Here is a 14765-nt window from a genome sequence, read left to right as displayed (position 1 = left end):
TTTAATCAGGAGATACCTTGCCCTCAGACAGCTCTGCCACATATACCTTGCCCAAATAAGAGCTTCTGATCAGATTTTCTTCTCCAAAATAATTGGTATACTGCTGAAGCGAAGCAACAGAAAAGGATGTCACAGAAGCTGGGAGAGTACAATTTCTTTTTAGAGACATTGCTTTGTCAAAAGAAATATAATCTTTTTCTTTGTACAAGGGGGCAATGGGTTTTGCAGCTACTTTTTCAGCCATAATGGGCCTCAGCCCTGCAGAAGTTTCAATCATATGAGCTTCATGTTCCTTTTGTTTCCGGAGAGTGTTCCCATAAACTACCAGAAACATTTGCAGATCCACAAAAAAAAAGAAAAAGGAAAAAAAACACAGATGAGTAATTAAAAAGAGTACAAAGAAAGATAAAACATGTTAAACCAGATGGGTTAGACATTCAGCAAATCAATGAACTTACAATCTTCTTTCTTGTAATTTGATGCAGCCAAATCAGTAGTGCTTGAAGGGTGCTTGGTCATTTTAGGTGCCATTTTTTTATGACAATTGGGAATGAGCTCGCGCTTGAGGTGTCGTTCTTGCAACTTCAATGTACAAAACAGAGCAAGGAGAACTGCAATTATAACTAGTACCACAGCAACAACATAAGCAATGACCCTCATGGTTGAATTTTTTCTAACAGTCGAGCTTGTTCCACCATGGTGAGTAGGTGCACCATGGCGAACGGGTGCATCAGAATAAGGGGAAGGAACAGGTGCAACTAAGGAAGGAAATGCCTGAACTGGTGCTGGTTCTGGAGCAACTGTTGTATTAAACGGATTTCCGTTCGATCTGCACATCATATGAAATTGCTTCTGAATCATAATCATATAAACAAGGCAGAAATTACTAATTTCCTATGCCAGTATGGAAAGATAATCAAGCCAAATCATGGCACTTACTTGAAATTTGGAATATACCAGAGCTTCTCTGGAACAGGTCCAGAAAACAGATTATTCTCAATGTCCCTGTTTAATAGCAGACAGGAAGCATTCTGGTAAGCTAAAAGAAACAAATTTGTGGAAACTGGTGATTAAAAACTTGAAGAAAAAGAGGTTGAACAATGCACAAAAAAAGGATAAATAGCAGGTAGAGGAAATACAAATCCATCAGGGGTAGATCTTGCAAAACATCAAGGGTTCCAGATATATGATTATCCTGTATATGTCTGCATATAGAAAATGATACTCAACCTTCTTGAATCTAAAGGAAAAGAGAGAAGAAAAAAAAATCAAAGCATCGAATAACTTACAAGGTAGTCAGCGATGATAAGCTGGTGATTGAGGGTGGCAAAGGACCACTCAAATTGTTAGAAGAAACATCCCTGAGTTTTTACACCAAATTGCACAGATGGAAACTCAGATATAAAAGAAAAGGAAAAAGTACCTTGGAAATGTAAAAGATATAATAAAAATAGAACTCGAGGTATAAAAAGTGATTACAAATTCACTAGACCAGTAAGGGACTGGAAAGCATCAGGCAGTTCTCCATTTAAGAAGTTTTCATTGAGTGACCTGAAAATGGAGTGGGGATTTACAAGTTCAAAAATCATTTTCAATAGATAAAATGTGAAAGGACAATTCTGAATTGTGGAGCGGAATTACATGTCAGAAAGGAGAGTTAAATCTGCCAAAGAACTTGGAATCCTTCCCGTGAGTTGGTTGGATGACAGAAAACTAACAGAATTGAAGAATTCTCACTATCAAAGCTAATATCAATATGAAAATGGGGGTATCATAAGCTGCAAACAGGTCAATTCAATAACAAATAAAACATACAATTGCCTTAGAGTAACTGGCAAATTTGTTGGAATGCTTCCACCAATATGGTTATTGCTAAAATCTCTGCACCAAAATGAGATATATGATGAAAACAGCACTAATTTCATCGAAAAAAAATGAAGGAATTCTAAACGAGCATGAATTTACAAGTCTGAACAATTTCAAGGCATGCAAAGAAACAAATTCATCCAGTGCTAAGAGTAAACACTTACAATGTAATAATAGAAGTAAAATTTCCAAGCATATCACCTAATTCTCCTCCAAGATTTGCATCATTGATAACTCTGTCAATATAAAAAACGAAGCAATTACCATTGTAGTTTCAAACATTATACAGGAATATCAGCAATAATTACAGAAAATTACTGTACATTGCAGTTATATTTGGCCCAACACATTGGACGCCTTGCCATCCTTGAAGGCAAGGATCCCCTCCGAAAAGGGTCCATCCAGGAAGAAGGGGATACCCAAATGCCGCATGCAAGCTACTAATAGCATAGACTGTGAGCAAACAAGTTAAAATATTAGCTGAACTAGTAATTTTGGAGTCCCCTTAGCACAAAAAAGAAAGTTTCAAATAGCATGCTTCTTCAGAACATTTGAAATATAAGAAAAAAAAATCATTAGCATAACGCGGATCTTAGAAAGACATCCAGCACTCTTATTGAACAAAACGTGTAAAATGCATACAACAACAACAACATCAAGACTTTGTCCCAGGATTGGCTACATGAATCCTTTTTCGTCATTATGTCATGCTAAAAATTAAATTCTTATTTAAATCTAATAAAGAAAGATCATTTCTAATACTTTCTAATCAAGTCTTTTTAGATCTACCTCTACCTTTCTTAACATAAGTCAAATCTAATACCCCAACTTTCCTAACCGGGTCATCGGAAGGCCTCCGTTAATGCATATCACTTCAAAATTTAAAATTTAAAATTTCTATATATCATAGAACTAAATTGATATAGTAAAACGCAACGTTACAATTGCTTACCGTTATGAATAAGAGCATGCCGGGAGATGGATTGATGAGGATGCAAATATAATATGTTCTATCACCACACAACCTAAACAAACATACTAATAACTTTCATATCTGTACGAAAAAAATGAATCTATATTTTTGTCCTCCAAGTAGGACTTCTCTCAGTAGAAAGTGTTTGGTGCTGCCTAACAATTTCTGTACAGATCTTGGCATTTGTGTAATCCCAATGCAAACCAACCATGCCCCACATTTATATATATGCGCTTTAGAAAGGCTTAAATATAAAATAGCTTAAAATATGGATAAGAGACACCCTCATTTGCTCTTCCCCCTTTATCTTCAACCTTCTCTCGCTTTTATAGTCTGGCTACATCATTGCCTTGGGACTAGTAAATCAAGATTATGAGAGATGATGACTTAAAGCCAAACTAAGAAAAAGTCTCCTATACAAAGTAAATGATAAAATTCCACGCAGAAAACCTGGGAAAAGCAAGAGTAAAAAATTTTGTACATAGAAACAAAAACAAGCAGTCAAATGGATACAACAAGAACCAAATGGATAGTGGGAGTCCAGTGAAGGTTGGAAAGAGATAGATGAACTAAAGGGCAGTGTTCCAAATAAAACAATGGACTAAAGTCCGAGAAGTTTTCTATCAATATCAACAACATCCAGTCTTTATCCCACTACGTGGGCTACCTGAGGTCAGCTACATGAATCCTTTTTCTCCATTGTGTCATGTTAAGAGTCATATTCTCATTTAGATCTAATAAAAAATGTCATTCCTAATATTTTCTAACCAAGTCTTTTTAGGTCTACCTCTACCTCTCTTAACATAGGCCAAATCCGAGTAGTGTAGTATCAATTAAAAAAATATTTAACCTTCAAATACATAATTTGAGACAATCAGTTGTCACAATAAATTCATTTTTTGAAACAAATATAATTTCATCTAAATAAATTAGGTTGCTTGAAACAAATTATAAACTCAACTCAATGAATCCCTCAGGCTGTGACAGAATAATAAGTCTCAATGAATATTTTAAATGATTTTTATATCTAAAACACAGATTTGTGGATATGATGAATTATTTATTTCTAGGAATTTGAGGTAAGTAGGATGCCTCCATTATATGCAAATATTAAAAACTATCATTTAAATTCAAATATTAGAATTTATTATTATTAAATCAAATTAAGCATACACCTTTTAATCGGAATGTTGAATGTAGCTTTGGTTTTTATTTAAGTATAGAAATCTATCCCATATGTTTTATTAAATGAAAGTAGGCCAATTATAGATAATAAAGGCATAAGGCCGATTGCAAATAAGTAAGCACAAGATTAGTTATAAATAAGAAGAGTACAAAACTATTTATTAATTGAATTCTATGTAGGAAATTCAGCGAATATTTAATTTAAAGAAAGTCAAAAACCAAAAATGTTAGCTTTGGTTGTAAGTGAGAATATTAAAAATATATATGACCCAGAATAACTAATGAGAAAATACTATGGTTTTCAAATGTAATAATAGATTGATTTATATAGATAGCAATGCTAAAATTTTATGAGCTTTGAATAGTAATAATAATAAAAAAAAAATTAAACACCCAAATTTTCAACCAAAATTCACAACCGTCCAGATCCATGCAACCCTTACTTCTTGGAATGCATGCATAGGAATCCTTGGTTTCTAAGCAAGTGTTCATTTGTTATATGCATGCGAGTATTGGCTAAGGTGAGATAACTCATGTTTCATCATCTTCTTCAATGCTTAGTTCATGTGCACCGACGATTAGGCATTCTTGGAGGAATGGTAGATTAGAGACTATGATGCACAGACACGGACACGGCGACACAGATACGACACGACACGGACACGGGACACGTCAGTTATTGAAAATATAGGACACGGACACGGGTTGGACACGGTATTATAATTTTTATATTTAAAAAACAGTGTATAAAAATTAAATAAATATAATTTTAAAAATAATTTGAAAATAATAAGTCATTTAACTAGAATTTGTGCTTAAAATGATTACTATTAGGATGCTGAAAGTCAGGCGTCGATGTTGATTATCAGTCCGAGAGAGGAGATGAAAATACCTTCACTGCCAAAAAGAAATGAAAATGAGAATATTCGATGATTGGGTATTAAGTGCGGACATTTATTTGGTGTTGTGGATAGAAAATAAGAAATTTAGTTTAAATCCTTTCAAATACAAGAAATTATATTTAAAAAATTCATAAAATATTTAAGATACGCGTGTCGGACACGCATGTCCAATTTGTATTTAATATTTTTTAATCGGACACGTTTTCGGTGTGTCTGACACGTGTCGGAGGAGTGTCGGACGAGTGTCGTGTCGGATACGGTGTCGGACACTGCACGCCTCTTTGAGAAGAAGTGTCGGTGCATCATAGATTAGAGATTTAGACAAACAATTTTGGCTAGTGTCTTGTGGTGCAAGCAAGGAGAAGATATTTAGGAGGTAATCTTTGGGCTTTATCTTTGTTAAGTGTAGGTTTACTTAGATCTGAGAAGGGATTATTAGTGTCCTAGTATTGTGTACACCATGTTAGTGACCTCTATGTTTGAAGGATCGGATTCTCTCTCCTTCTCATAGACATAGACTTGATTGAAGTTGAACCACATAAATCTTAGTATCTTTACCTCTGTGTTTAATTTGATTATGTTTATTTATGGCCATCATATTCTCTCTTAGTGACCCTTCCACATCTTTCTTTTTTTGTTTTATCTTTATTGCATGCTAGAGAATTCATAGGTTTTATTTTGTCTCTAGCAAATTGATTTCAATAACATCCTATGGCATTCGTTCTATGCATAAGACTAGGTAAAGGGAACTCAATTGAGAATATTAATTCACCCCTTCCAACATTCACCACTTACATAAAAAATATTAGTAATCTTATATCCATAGACACAAGGTACTAAAACCATTGCAAAATGAAGGCTTTTCAAATTAGAGGAATTCATGGAAATGAGATTCTCGAAAGTGCATATAACAAAAAGAACCGTAACCACCACTCATCTCCACATACCATACAAACCATCACAAATATATGATTGCCTTAACAATCAATTTTTGAGAAGTCATAATATAAGAGTTGAACATGAAAAAGATGAGAAAGTTCCTAGAAGTTTATTATCATGCAAGCCATTATCCCAACATAACAAGTAAACATCAATCTATCGTGACCACAAAACAACATCACTTTCAGGTTTACATGGATCTAGGAAGTAAAACAATAGAAGCAGATGTTGTAATTTACCATCTTCTTCACATGTGTATCCTGAAGGAAATGGTATCGCAACAACCATGACCAAGCTAAAAGCAAAAATTGACATCATCCACAGTTTCAAGTCAACCATTTTCCAAGACTTCCTTGTATATCAACACAGCAGATGTACCTATCCAGTGTTTTACAAGTTAAACAAATAATTTTAAGCAATGACAGATATCACTGAGACTACAGTATATTAATGAAATAGAGAAGCAAGCAAAATATGGAGGAAATAAAGAATAGTTAAAGCTTTAAATGAGTGTTCATTTGTTAGTGTTTCATTATTGCTTTGTGGCAGCAAAAACTGCCCCAAACACTTGTTTGGGAAAAAATTGTTGGCCTGCTTTTAAAAACATGTGCTTCGGTTTTCTTAAAACAGCTTCTCAACTACTTTACGAGAAGTCGAAGCCCAATGGTAGGAGTCCTTGAAGCCATAATAGGATATGGCATCTAGATATGTCGAAAGGAAAAATAAATAGGAAAAGAAATTGAAAAATCAAGATATATCTTACAGAGTATTCGGACATATCCCCCCCCCACACACACAAAAAAAAACTTTGGAGTTTGGCAGTTAACATAACTACGAAATTACCAACTTTTTTATGGTTTTAAATTCACTTTAAGATATTTAAAATAAACAAAGAAATAAGATAATCATTAGAACAACTTGCCAGAGAGCTTGTTCAAAAGCTTCCAACCACCCTTCCTTTAGATACTCCTCTTTTATAGCCGTGTTAAGGGGATGACTAAAGTAAATCAATAATTTTCCTCTACTTGATACAACCATATCAATTCTACCTCTTTAAATAGAAATCTTTCTCCCACATCAATAATTTTCTTCTTCCTTTAATAACTTCATTCTCCTACTGATTTGGGTTCTGTAAAGGAGTGTAAGGTTACATAGAATGCCGCTCTCAGCTTTCTACAGAGGAAGACCTTCAATCGCTCCTTTTTCTGGCTTTCATTTCCCAACTAATTTAATTTACTTCATAATAATTCATATACTATAAACATTCCCATTGACAATCGCGACTTATATTTCCAACTATATTTTACTTTTCTTACGAAATCTTTTCTTTTGTTAAAAAAAAATCCAACATTTTCTTTACGGCACCAGAAGATAGAAAAACTTTTAACATAAGAAAAAGGAAAAAATGAAAAACCAAAATAACAAAACACTAGCAAGGAAGGTAACCCTAAACTTCAGGAGATGAGCATTCCCAGCATAATTAGTACCAACTATAGCATTCCTAAGAACCAAATAGCCTCGTAGACATTAAATGTTAACAAAACCTGCGAATCAAATCCCAAAAATCTCACCTTTACTCAAACTCAGAGGAGCCTCAAGCTTCCTTCAACCTTCAGTTGCGGTACGAGAGCAGCAGAAATTAACCAGAGTAAGAAACGAAAAGGGCGAGAGCTCGGAGATCGAGAGAGAGGGAGGAGGAAAGACGGGAGACGGTGGGAGAGGAAGAGAGCTTTTTCTATTCCACTCTGTATTAGTTTGATAATTGATATAAATTACTCTAAATTCTCAGTAGCCCGTTGCTCTATGTCGGATTTCTTTTGAATTTGCAGCTCTGGAAGAACCTGGAAAACAGACCAAGAAACGAACCAGATAGCGTGGCAAGCTACTACTGGTTGACGTGCGGGGTCACAGAGTTCGGATTTATAGCATTTATTAGGTTTGTTAGGACCAACCTTTAGTGAAATGCTTTAGATTCAAATGAATTCCCCACAAAAAAAATTATAAAAAAAAGATTTAAAAGAGTAATCAATCGGGTAAAGCATATCCTGAGATTTAATGCTATTATTTGGTTTTTTTGTTTTTTAGGTATAAATTATACCCCCTCTTTCAATGCGCAAAATTCTATTTGACAAATTTATAAGAATTTTTTTTATAAAGAAACAAATTTAATAACGGAATTTAAAAGGGTTATTTTCATAAAAACTTCTTGATAATAATAATACCATTTATTAAAAAATAAATTGTTAACAATTTTAAATTTTAACATATAAATAATGAAAATTTCTTTAATTCTAAAATTTATTGGCATTCTATACATACTCAATATAGCTATATTCACGAATCTGAATTCTATCTAATAAGTCAGTAAACTTTGAACCGTGCATTATCTAAAACTCATTTGAAAGTCGCTCAAAATCTCAATCATTATTATCGCTTAAGAGATTAGCTTTCAATTTGTAACAATTAAACTAAGTCCAGGGATACTACAAGTCTTGCACTAACTATGAGTATTTACCAATTTACTTAGCGTACTTGCCTAGAGTACTCATTAATTGCTAAGAAGTTTTGGCCTAGAGAATTCTCCAAATATAATTCAAAATGCTTATCGTAAGCTCTCAGTTGCAGCTTTGAACGAGCTTATTCACTTGTAGTCACCCCTAACTTACTAAGTAAATTTGTTCGCTACAAAACAACTATAGCAAGAGTTCCCTATTATTTTCTATGTAGTTATGTTGAGTTGTCAACTTTATAACCTAGACCATATTCTCTATCTATAAATAATGGATTAGAGTTTTGGTAGAGGGTGTTAGAATTAATTTCTTGGTTTATTATAAGATTATCTATACTATTGTTGTGGGCTGAAATATACGTGATGGTAGAGTTTGTAAATTCGCGTCTAAGCGTTGTACGAATATTCAACACACAAACAGAAAAGAGAACGAAAACAAGAATTTTTACATGGAAAACCCGGAAGAGGGAAAAAATCACGGGGCCACGCCCAGTTGAAATAATTTCACTAGTGTTTGTTTGAAGTACAAAGATCGATTTGTCTCACAAGTTGAGACAATCAGTTTACAATCAGCTTCTAACGAAGTTACAAAGTTCTACAAAATCTCATCATTTCCCGAAAATCCGGCAGAGTTACGGTGTATTCAGGCGGCGGGAAGAGCTCCGGCGATGGTCGAGGAGGAGAGGATTCTCCCTTTCCCTTTTCTCTTCTTCTTCTTCCCTTCTTGTTCTCTCCCTTCACTTGAGTCCTCTTGCGAAGAATGAGGGCTCTATTTATAATTTTTCTGAAATGGCATGACTTGTAAATAGGTGTGAGATCATGGGCGAATAGGGAGTGGTCGAATGGACGGCCGATATTGAACCCTTCGATCATGCACAATTCGTTGGACATTTGAAGGCCATAATGATGTCGGAATTTGGCGATCTTGGGCTCGTGGATTTGTATCGTCGATCCATTCGATTCGAGTATAAGCTCTTCAAAATCAGAGACCGTTTAGTAACTCAAATTGTGGTTTGAACCTTCCAACAGTGCTTCAGGTCCTTGATTTGGACCCATTTGGGCTCGGATTGGGTTGAATTTGGTGTCATTGGGTTTGTATTTCCGAGACGCTCAGTTTGACTATAAGCTCGCTGAAATCGGAGTTCAGGTGCTCTCGGATTTTATTTTTGAAGTTTACAACTAGCTTTTTGCCTCGAGATTTGTGCCCGATCAAGATAATATTGTGATGACGTATCAACTATAAATGCTTCTTCCCCCTTAAATATGAGAAAAAATCTCTTGCTTCTTTTTTATTCAAGTCATGATTATATCATTATCAAGATTAAGCCTGATAGAATTGTTACAATTTAAAGAAAATTGCTAGCAATATTGCTATGTTTTGAAGAGACCTAGCACAAGAAAATATTCCTTTAAAAAATGGATAAACTATTATTCTTATTTTTTAAATTTTCAGGAATATCGTCCTTTCTTATCAAAAGCCTAACCTATAGTAGATTTTGCAAAATTATATTTTTTTTCAAAAAAAAAAAACTACTGACTAATATTATGCAAGATAAAGAAAGAATTATAATAAATTAATCCTAATAAGAAATTATTTTTACCCCTTTTTCAATGATTGTTTAGATGGCATTGTTATGCTAATATTTGTATGCTTTAGATAATCTAAAGTGATTGGTAATAAAAAAATAAATTTGAAGAGTAGCATGATTAGTAGGCTTTAGATGATTTAATGTGATTGATAAGTGATAACAAATATTAAATTTGGTAAATATCATCCCCTAACATATTGAGTTGAATGATCTCACAAAAGCAAAGTTTAACAAAAAGGGGCGACTGTATAAAACTTCATATGGTATCATCTTTTTATAAAAAATGTAAATACTTTTTTAAACTTTTTAAGTATAATTTACTTTAATTTTCAAATAAGTTAATATAATGTAATGTACTTAAATGGTAGGGGATGGCAGGGGATACCTTATACAGTGAATGTAACATGAATCTTAATATGCCAAAGTTATCATTCGATGATATATATTGAAAGTTAGTTATTAGCAGATGTTAGATGTCAAGTAGCCAAAGGAAATACGTTTAATATGTTTTATCATTCTCCTGGTAGGAACGAAACCAACCATTCAACATAATTGACAACTAACAAAAGCGATTGATGAATATCAAATGTTGGCCACTGGCAGGAGCATAACCAGTCATAATTTTTAGGGGGTCAAACTTATAAGTAATTATTGTCATATATGTCGGGGTCCAAGGGGGAAGCGCCCCCTGGCGAGGTTCAACCTGTTATATTGATTTACTATTTCTATTTGTATTTGGTTCATCATTCCATAACAATAACACATTTACACAATGTATTTAATTATATTGGGGGCAATTGCCTAAAAATCATAATATTTCAACATTTTTAGGTGGGGCAATTTGCCTAAAACCATTGTAATAAAGACTAAAAAATAGATTGAAGATGAACAAATTACCTAAATAATAGTATAATGAAAAAAAAAATTCAGGGGGGGGCAAATTGCTTCCTCTAGCCTCAAAGTGGTTATGCCCCTGGCCACTGGCAAGCAGTTAACATGGAATATTAAAAACTTGACAACCATGGGCAGTCAATTTTGTTATTCTCTTGATATAATGGAAGACACTGGGATTTGGGAAGGTGTGCATTGATGCATATCATTTCCTTGCATTAGGTGAGAATCGATAAGGAAAGTTGGAAGTAAAGCAAATAGTAGGTAGTTCCTCTACTAATATGAGGAGGTAAAGCGAATGAGAATATAGGTGCTTGACATTAGTCAGGATGGGTTTGGCAATGGTTATTAGAAGTGTTAGATGTTTGGAATAGTAGGTGGTTGATATAGTCATTTTCCTGATAAGAGGTGAGACCAATAAACAATAAATACGAGCATCATACATTGGGCACCAATTGATGGGCAATGCTAAATATCAATTAAAAAAGGCAATAAACTTAGTTTTTTCTTCTAATAGGAAGTAAGATCATGTGACTAGGAAGATAGACGTTGGATAGCCAACATCAATAATTAAAAGGTTTTGGCTAATGAGAAACAACAAAAATTTGGTAATGGTGGATGGTTGACTTTATTGCTCTCCAAATATAAAGATAAATAAAAGAACCGTGAATAGTGGTATTGGATATTGATAGCAAATGGATGTTGGAAATTAGCCATTAATATGTGAAGAATATTGAAAGTTTGAGCAATGATTGGTAGTATACTTGATAGAGGGGAGATTGGGGTGAACAATAACTAAAAGATGAATTTGGTTTATGACAAATGTTATTGGTTGATAAGCCATAGTTAGCACTAGATATCGATTGATGGTGGTCGACTGACTTTTTTTGTTCTCCAAATATGGTAAGAGAGTTGACTATCAAGCGTAAACGATGATGGAAGATGAACATTATATATTAATTTTTAGCATACATCAAATAATAGTTGATAATGTCAAAAGTTAGACAATGATAGGTAATTGATTTGATCATTCTCTTTATAAAAAGGTAGATTGAAAGATATCGATTGCAATTTATGAATGTTAGTTGTTGGCAGACATTTAGCAATGATCAATAAGAAACATACAAAGGTAGGAAATAATGGATAATCTAATTGTCTTTCTCTTGATAAGAGGATATATGAAGTGGCTATGAAGATTGATGAGTATCAAATATTGTTTGTTGGCAAACATTGGATTTTGAACATTAGTAGATATTGAGCGATGCTCAATGAGAAGGAAAGTGAAGTCTAGTGATAATGGGCTATTTAGTTTGCCATTATTCTTATATAAGAAGAGATGAGGTGTATATGTTGGGCATTGATTAGCGTTGGATAATAATTGATGGGGAATGTCGAAAGTAATGATAGTCGATGACGAGCTTGATCATTTTCTAGATAGGAAGAGAGATCAAGTGATTAAAATATGTATGTTGATGGCTGATGAATGTTGGTTATTGGTTGTTATCATGAGATGGTCAATTAGGAATAACAAAACATATTGGTGGTTGATTAGCCAATCTTTTATTAGGTAAGGAGACTAAGCTTACATGAATTGGGCAACGATCAATGACATATATTAGATGTTGACCAATGGTTAACATGAAAATCAAAAGTCAGGCAAGTTAGGCAAATAATTTTATTGCTTTCCAAATAGGAGGAGATTAAGCGACTAGCAAATAGACATTATATGTCGTTGCACAATGAGTGCCAAATATTAGTCGTTGGAAATGTTTGAGAAATTGGAAAATCAAGTGAAGTTGGATGGTCAACTTTATCATTTTGCTAATAGAGAAGAAGACCTAACACTTGAAGATGTAGATGTTACTGGTTGATAAGTGTTGATCTATAACAATGATAAACATTGGTGTCTATTGACAATCAATACCTTGTTGAGGATATTATTCATAATATCTTCATAACTTAGCCTTTAATGATGACATAAATGTGGATGAAAAATAATATTATATCTATAAATGTAATCATATCTTTTCCATAACTTATATTTGAATAGTTTATATCTAACTTATAATTTTTATTATATCTATATTTAAGTACTTTATTTTGGACCTATTAACTTGTGGATCTACTTAAACCTGCAATTATGGTAGGCTAAAATTATAGGAAAGTTGACTTAATATACCTCATAGTACATGTATATGCAAAAATATCTCTTATTTATTTTCTTAGAGAAATATGCATTAAAGTTTGCTTATTGAAGTTTACTACGAACAAAATTGATTTGAACTTGTTCGAGCATGATTTGAACATTTGTTAGAACCTAATTCAAATTTGACATAAACCATATTTTAATATATTCAAACTTAATTTAAAGCTTGGTTCGAACAAAGGATTAAATCTTTATTCAAATCTTGTACAAACTAAGGTTCAATCATCTCCTCTTCATACACAATCGATCTTGTTGAGCTAGCCATCATAAAGCTTATATCGCAAACTTCTCTTTACCTTCACATGATGACAACCTCATGATGCTATCTCACTACAGGAAAATTGTCCATTACAGACGTAAATCTATATTTTTCTAGCATATTTGCATGTTTTCGGCAACTTGTTGGCGGAAGTAAAACCACGTAGGAAATGAAACGGGATAGTTTTTTTTTTTGCTAGAAATTGTTTTTGATGGATTTCTAGTGATCGTCTAGCGGATTCTATTTTCGTTGACAGGGACAGACAGACTAGCGGATTCATGGGAATCATCGCCGGCAATTTCCAGTGGCATTACCGTCGTCTTGTCCACCGGACATTCCGCGAAAAAAATACTGCATAATTTCCACCATTTTTTGTTGTATTTTGTTGCATCGCCCAATATTGAATGTTTTCGATGAATATTCCATTGAAAAGCTGCAGGAAACCTGTAGTAATGAAAAAAATGGATGTCCCATATTGTTCCACTCCCATATTGTTCCACTGCAACATTTACAAGAAATACATGCAGCGGTTAATGGATATACATAAAATAAGATATATCATCATCATACAATATTTTTACTTAAAATATAATAAAATCATTTAAAATATAAGTCTAACAACTTCAAAGTTAAATCGTTCGAAATAAAAACTATTCAAATAAATATTCAAAATACAACAATAATGTCGCATTCAAAATATAACAATAAGGTCACAATGAAAATAAATTCTACAAACTACTACAACAACTTAAACATTAAGTTCTCTAATCATCTTCAATTCCATCTCCTTGCTCCTGTCAGATTCATGCTCATGTTGCTGAACCTTTTTCTTTCGATTTTGGCATAGGTATGATCGTAGCTCTACCTGCATCTTAATATGCTGTGTCACTATGTTGGCATGTATCTGTTTCATCTCCTCTATTTCTTTAGTGAGAGAAACAACCCTCTAGCTGACAATATCATCAACTCCATTATCACCAAAAGATGCTAAGGTGGATGTATTGGTCTTGTATGCAGATACCTGAGAACCTAATCAATACACTCTCTCCTTTGTCTCCCTCCAACATCATATGACCATGTGTGGTACTCAAAGTATTGTGTTGATCCTGAAGATGATCCCTAAGCAGTAGAAGCCAGACTTTCCCAAAGGCGTACAAAATAATCCTACAAGAGACTAAGTCTATAAAAATCCATTTTCATTTATATATTATTTATTATGATTGTTAACATGAGCTTTCTTTTCCTTCTCATCAATCCACTAATGATCAATTTGACATTGGTGTTTTCGTATATGTAGCTCTAATAGTGTTGACTCACGACCAAGTACCTCTTTATGTAATAGAGAATATAGTTAAAATTATATATATTATTAAATTAAGGAATTATTTATCATACGTCGCCGGCGAGATTTTGGTCAGGGAAGGTGACTGGAAGTTAGGAGAGCTC

The 14765-nt window shown here is 33.5% G+C and overlaps 1 protein-coding gene across 2 annotated transcripts in view; it reads right to left on the bottom strand.

Annotated features, from left to right (window-relative positions):
- Positions 1–7612, bottom strand: part of LOC110105466 (protein STRUBBELIG-RECEPTOR FAMILY 3) — a 14139-nt gene extending 6527 nt beyond the window's left edge. The window contains exons 1-12 of one of the 2 annotated variants that reach the window (XM_028695220.1): positions 7437–7612; positions 6105–6243; positions 2190–2319; positions 2031–2102; positions 1816–1881; positions 1642–1713; positions 1480–1551; positions 1290–1361; positions 1140–1205; positions 940–1005; positions 459–829; positions 17–321 (exon numbers count right to left, since the gene is read on the bottom strand). In XM_028695220.1, the coding sequence (XP_028551053.1) occupies positions 17–321; positions 459–829; positions 940–1005; positions 1140–1205; positions 1290–1361; positions 1480–1551; positions 1642–1713; positions 1816–1881; positions 2031–2102; positions 2190–2319; positions 6105–6204 (1392 nt within the window). In that variant the 5' untranslated portion in view covers positions 6205–6243; positions 7437–7612. The remainder of the gene's footprint in view (positions 1–16; positions 322–458; positions 830–939; positions 1006–1139; positions 1206–1289; positions 1362–1479; positions 1552–1641; positions 1714–1815; positions 1882–2030; positions 2103–2189; positions 2320–6104; positions 6244–7436) is intronic. The other variant, XM_028695221.1, reaches the window with a different exon arrangement.
- Between the last annotated feature and the right edge of the window lie 7153 nt (positions 7613–14765).

This window comes from Dendrobium catenatum, unplaced genomic scaffold (assembly GCF_001605985.2).
Source record: "Dendrobium catenatum unplaced genomic scaffold, ASM160598v2 fragScaff_scaffold_621, whole genome shotgun sequence".
NCBI classification, from domain to species: domain Eukaryota; kingdom Viridiplantae; phylum Streptophyta; class Magnoliopsida; order Asparagales; family Orchidaceae; genus Dendrobium; species Dendrobium catenatum.
The sequence above is the reverse complement of the archived record's forward strand: the minus strand, read 5'-3'. Positions and strand labels throughout refer to the sequence as shown.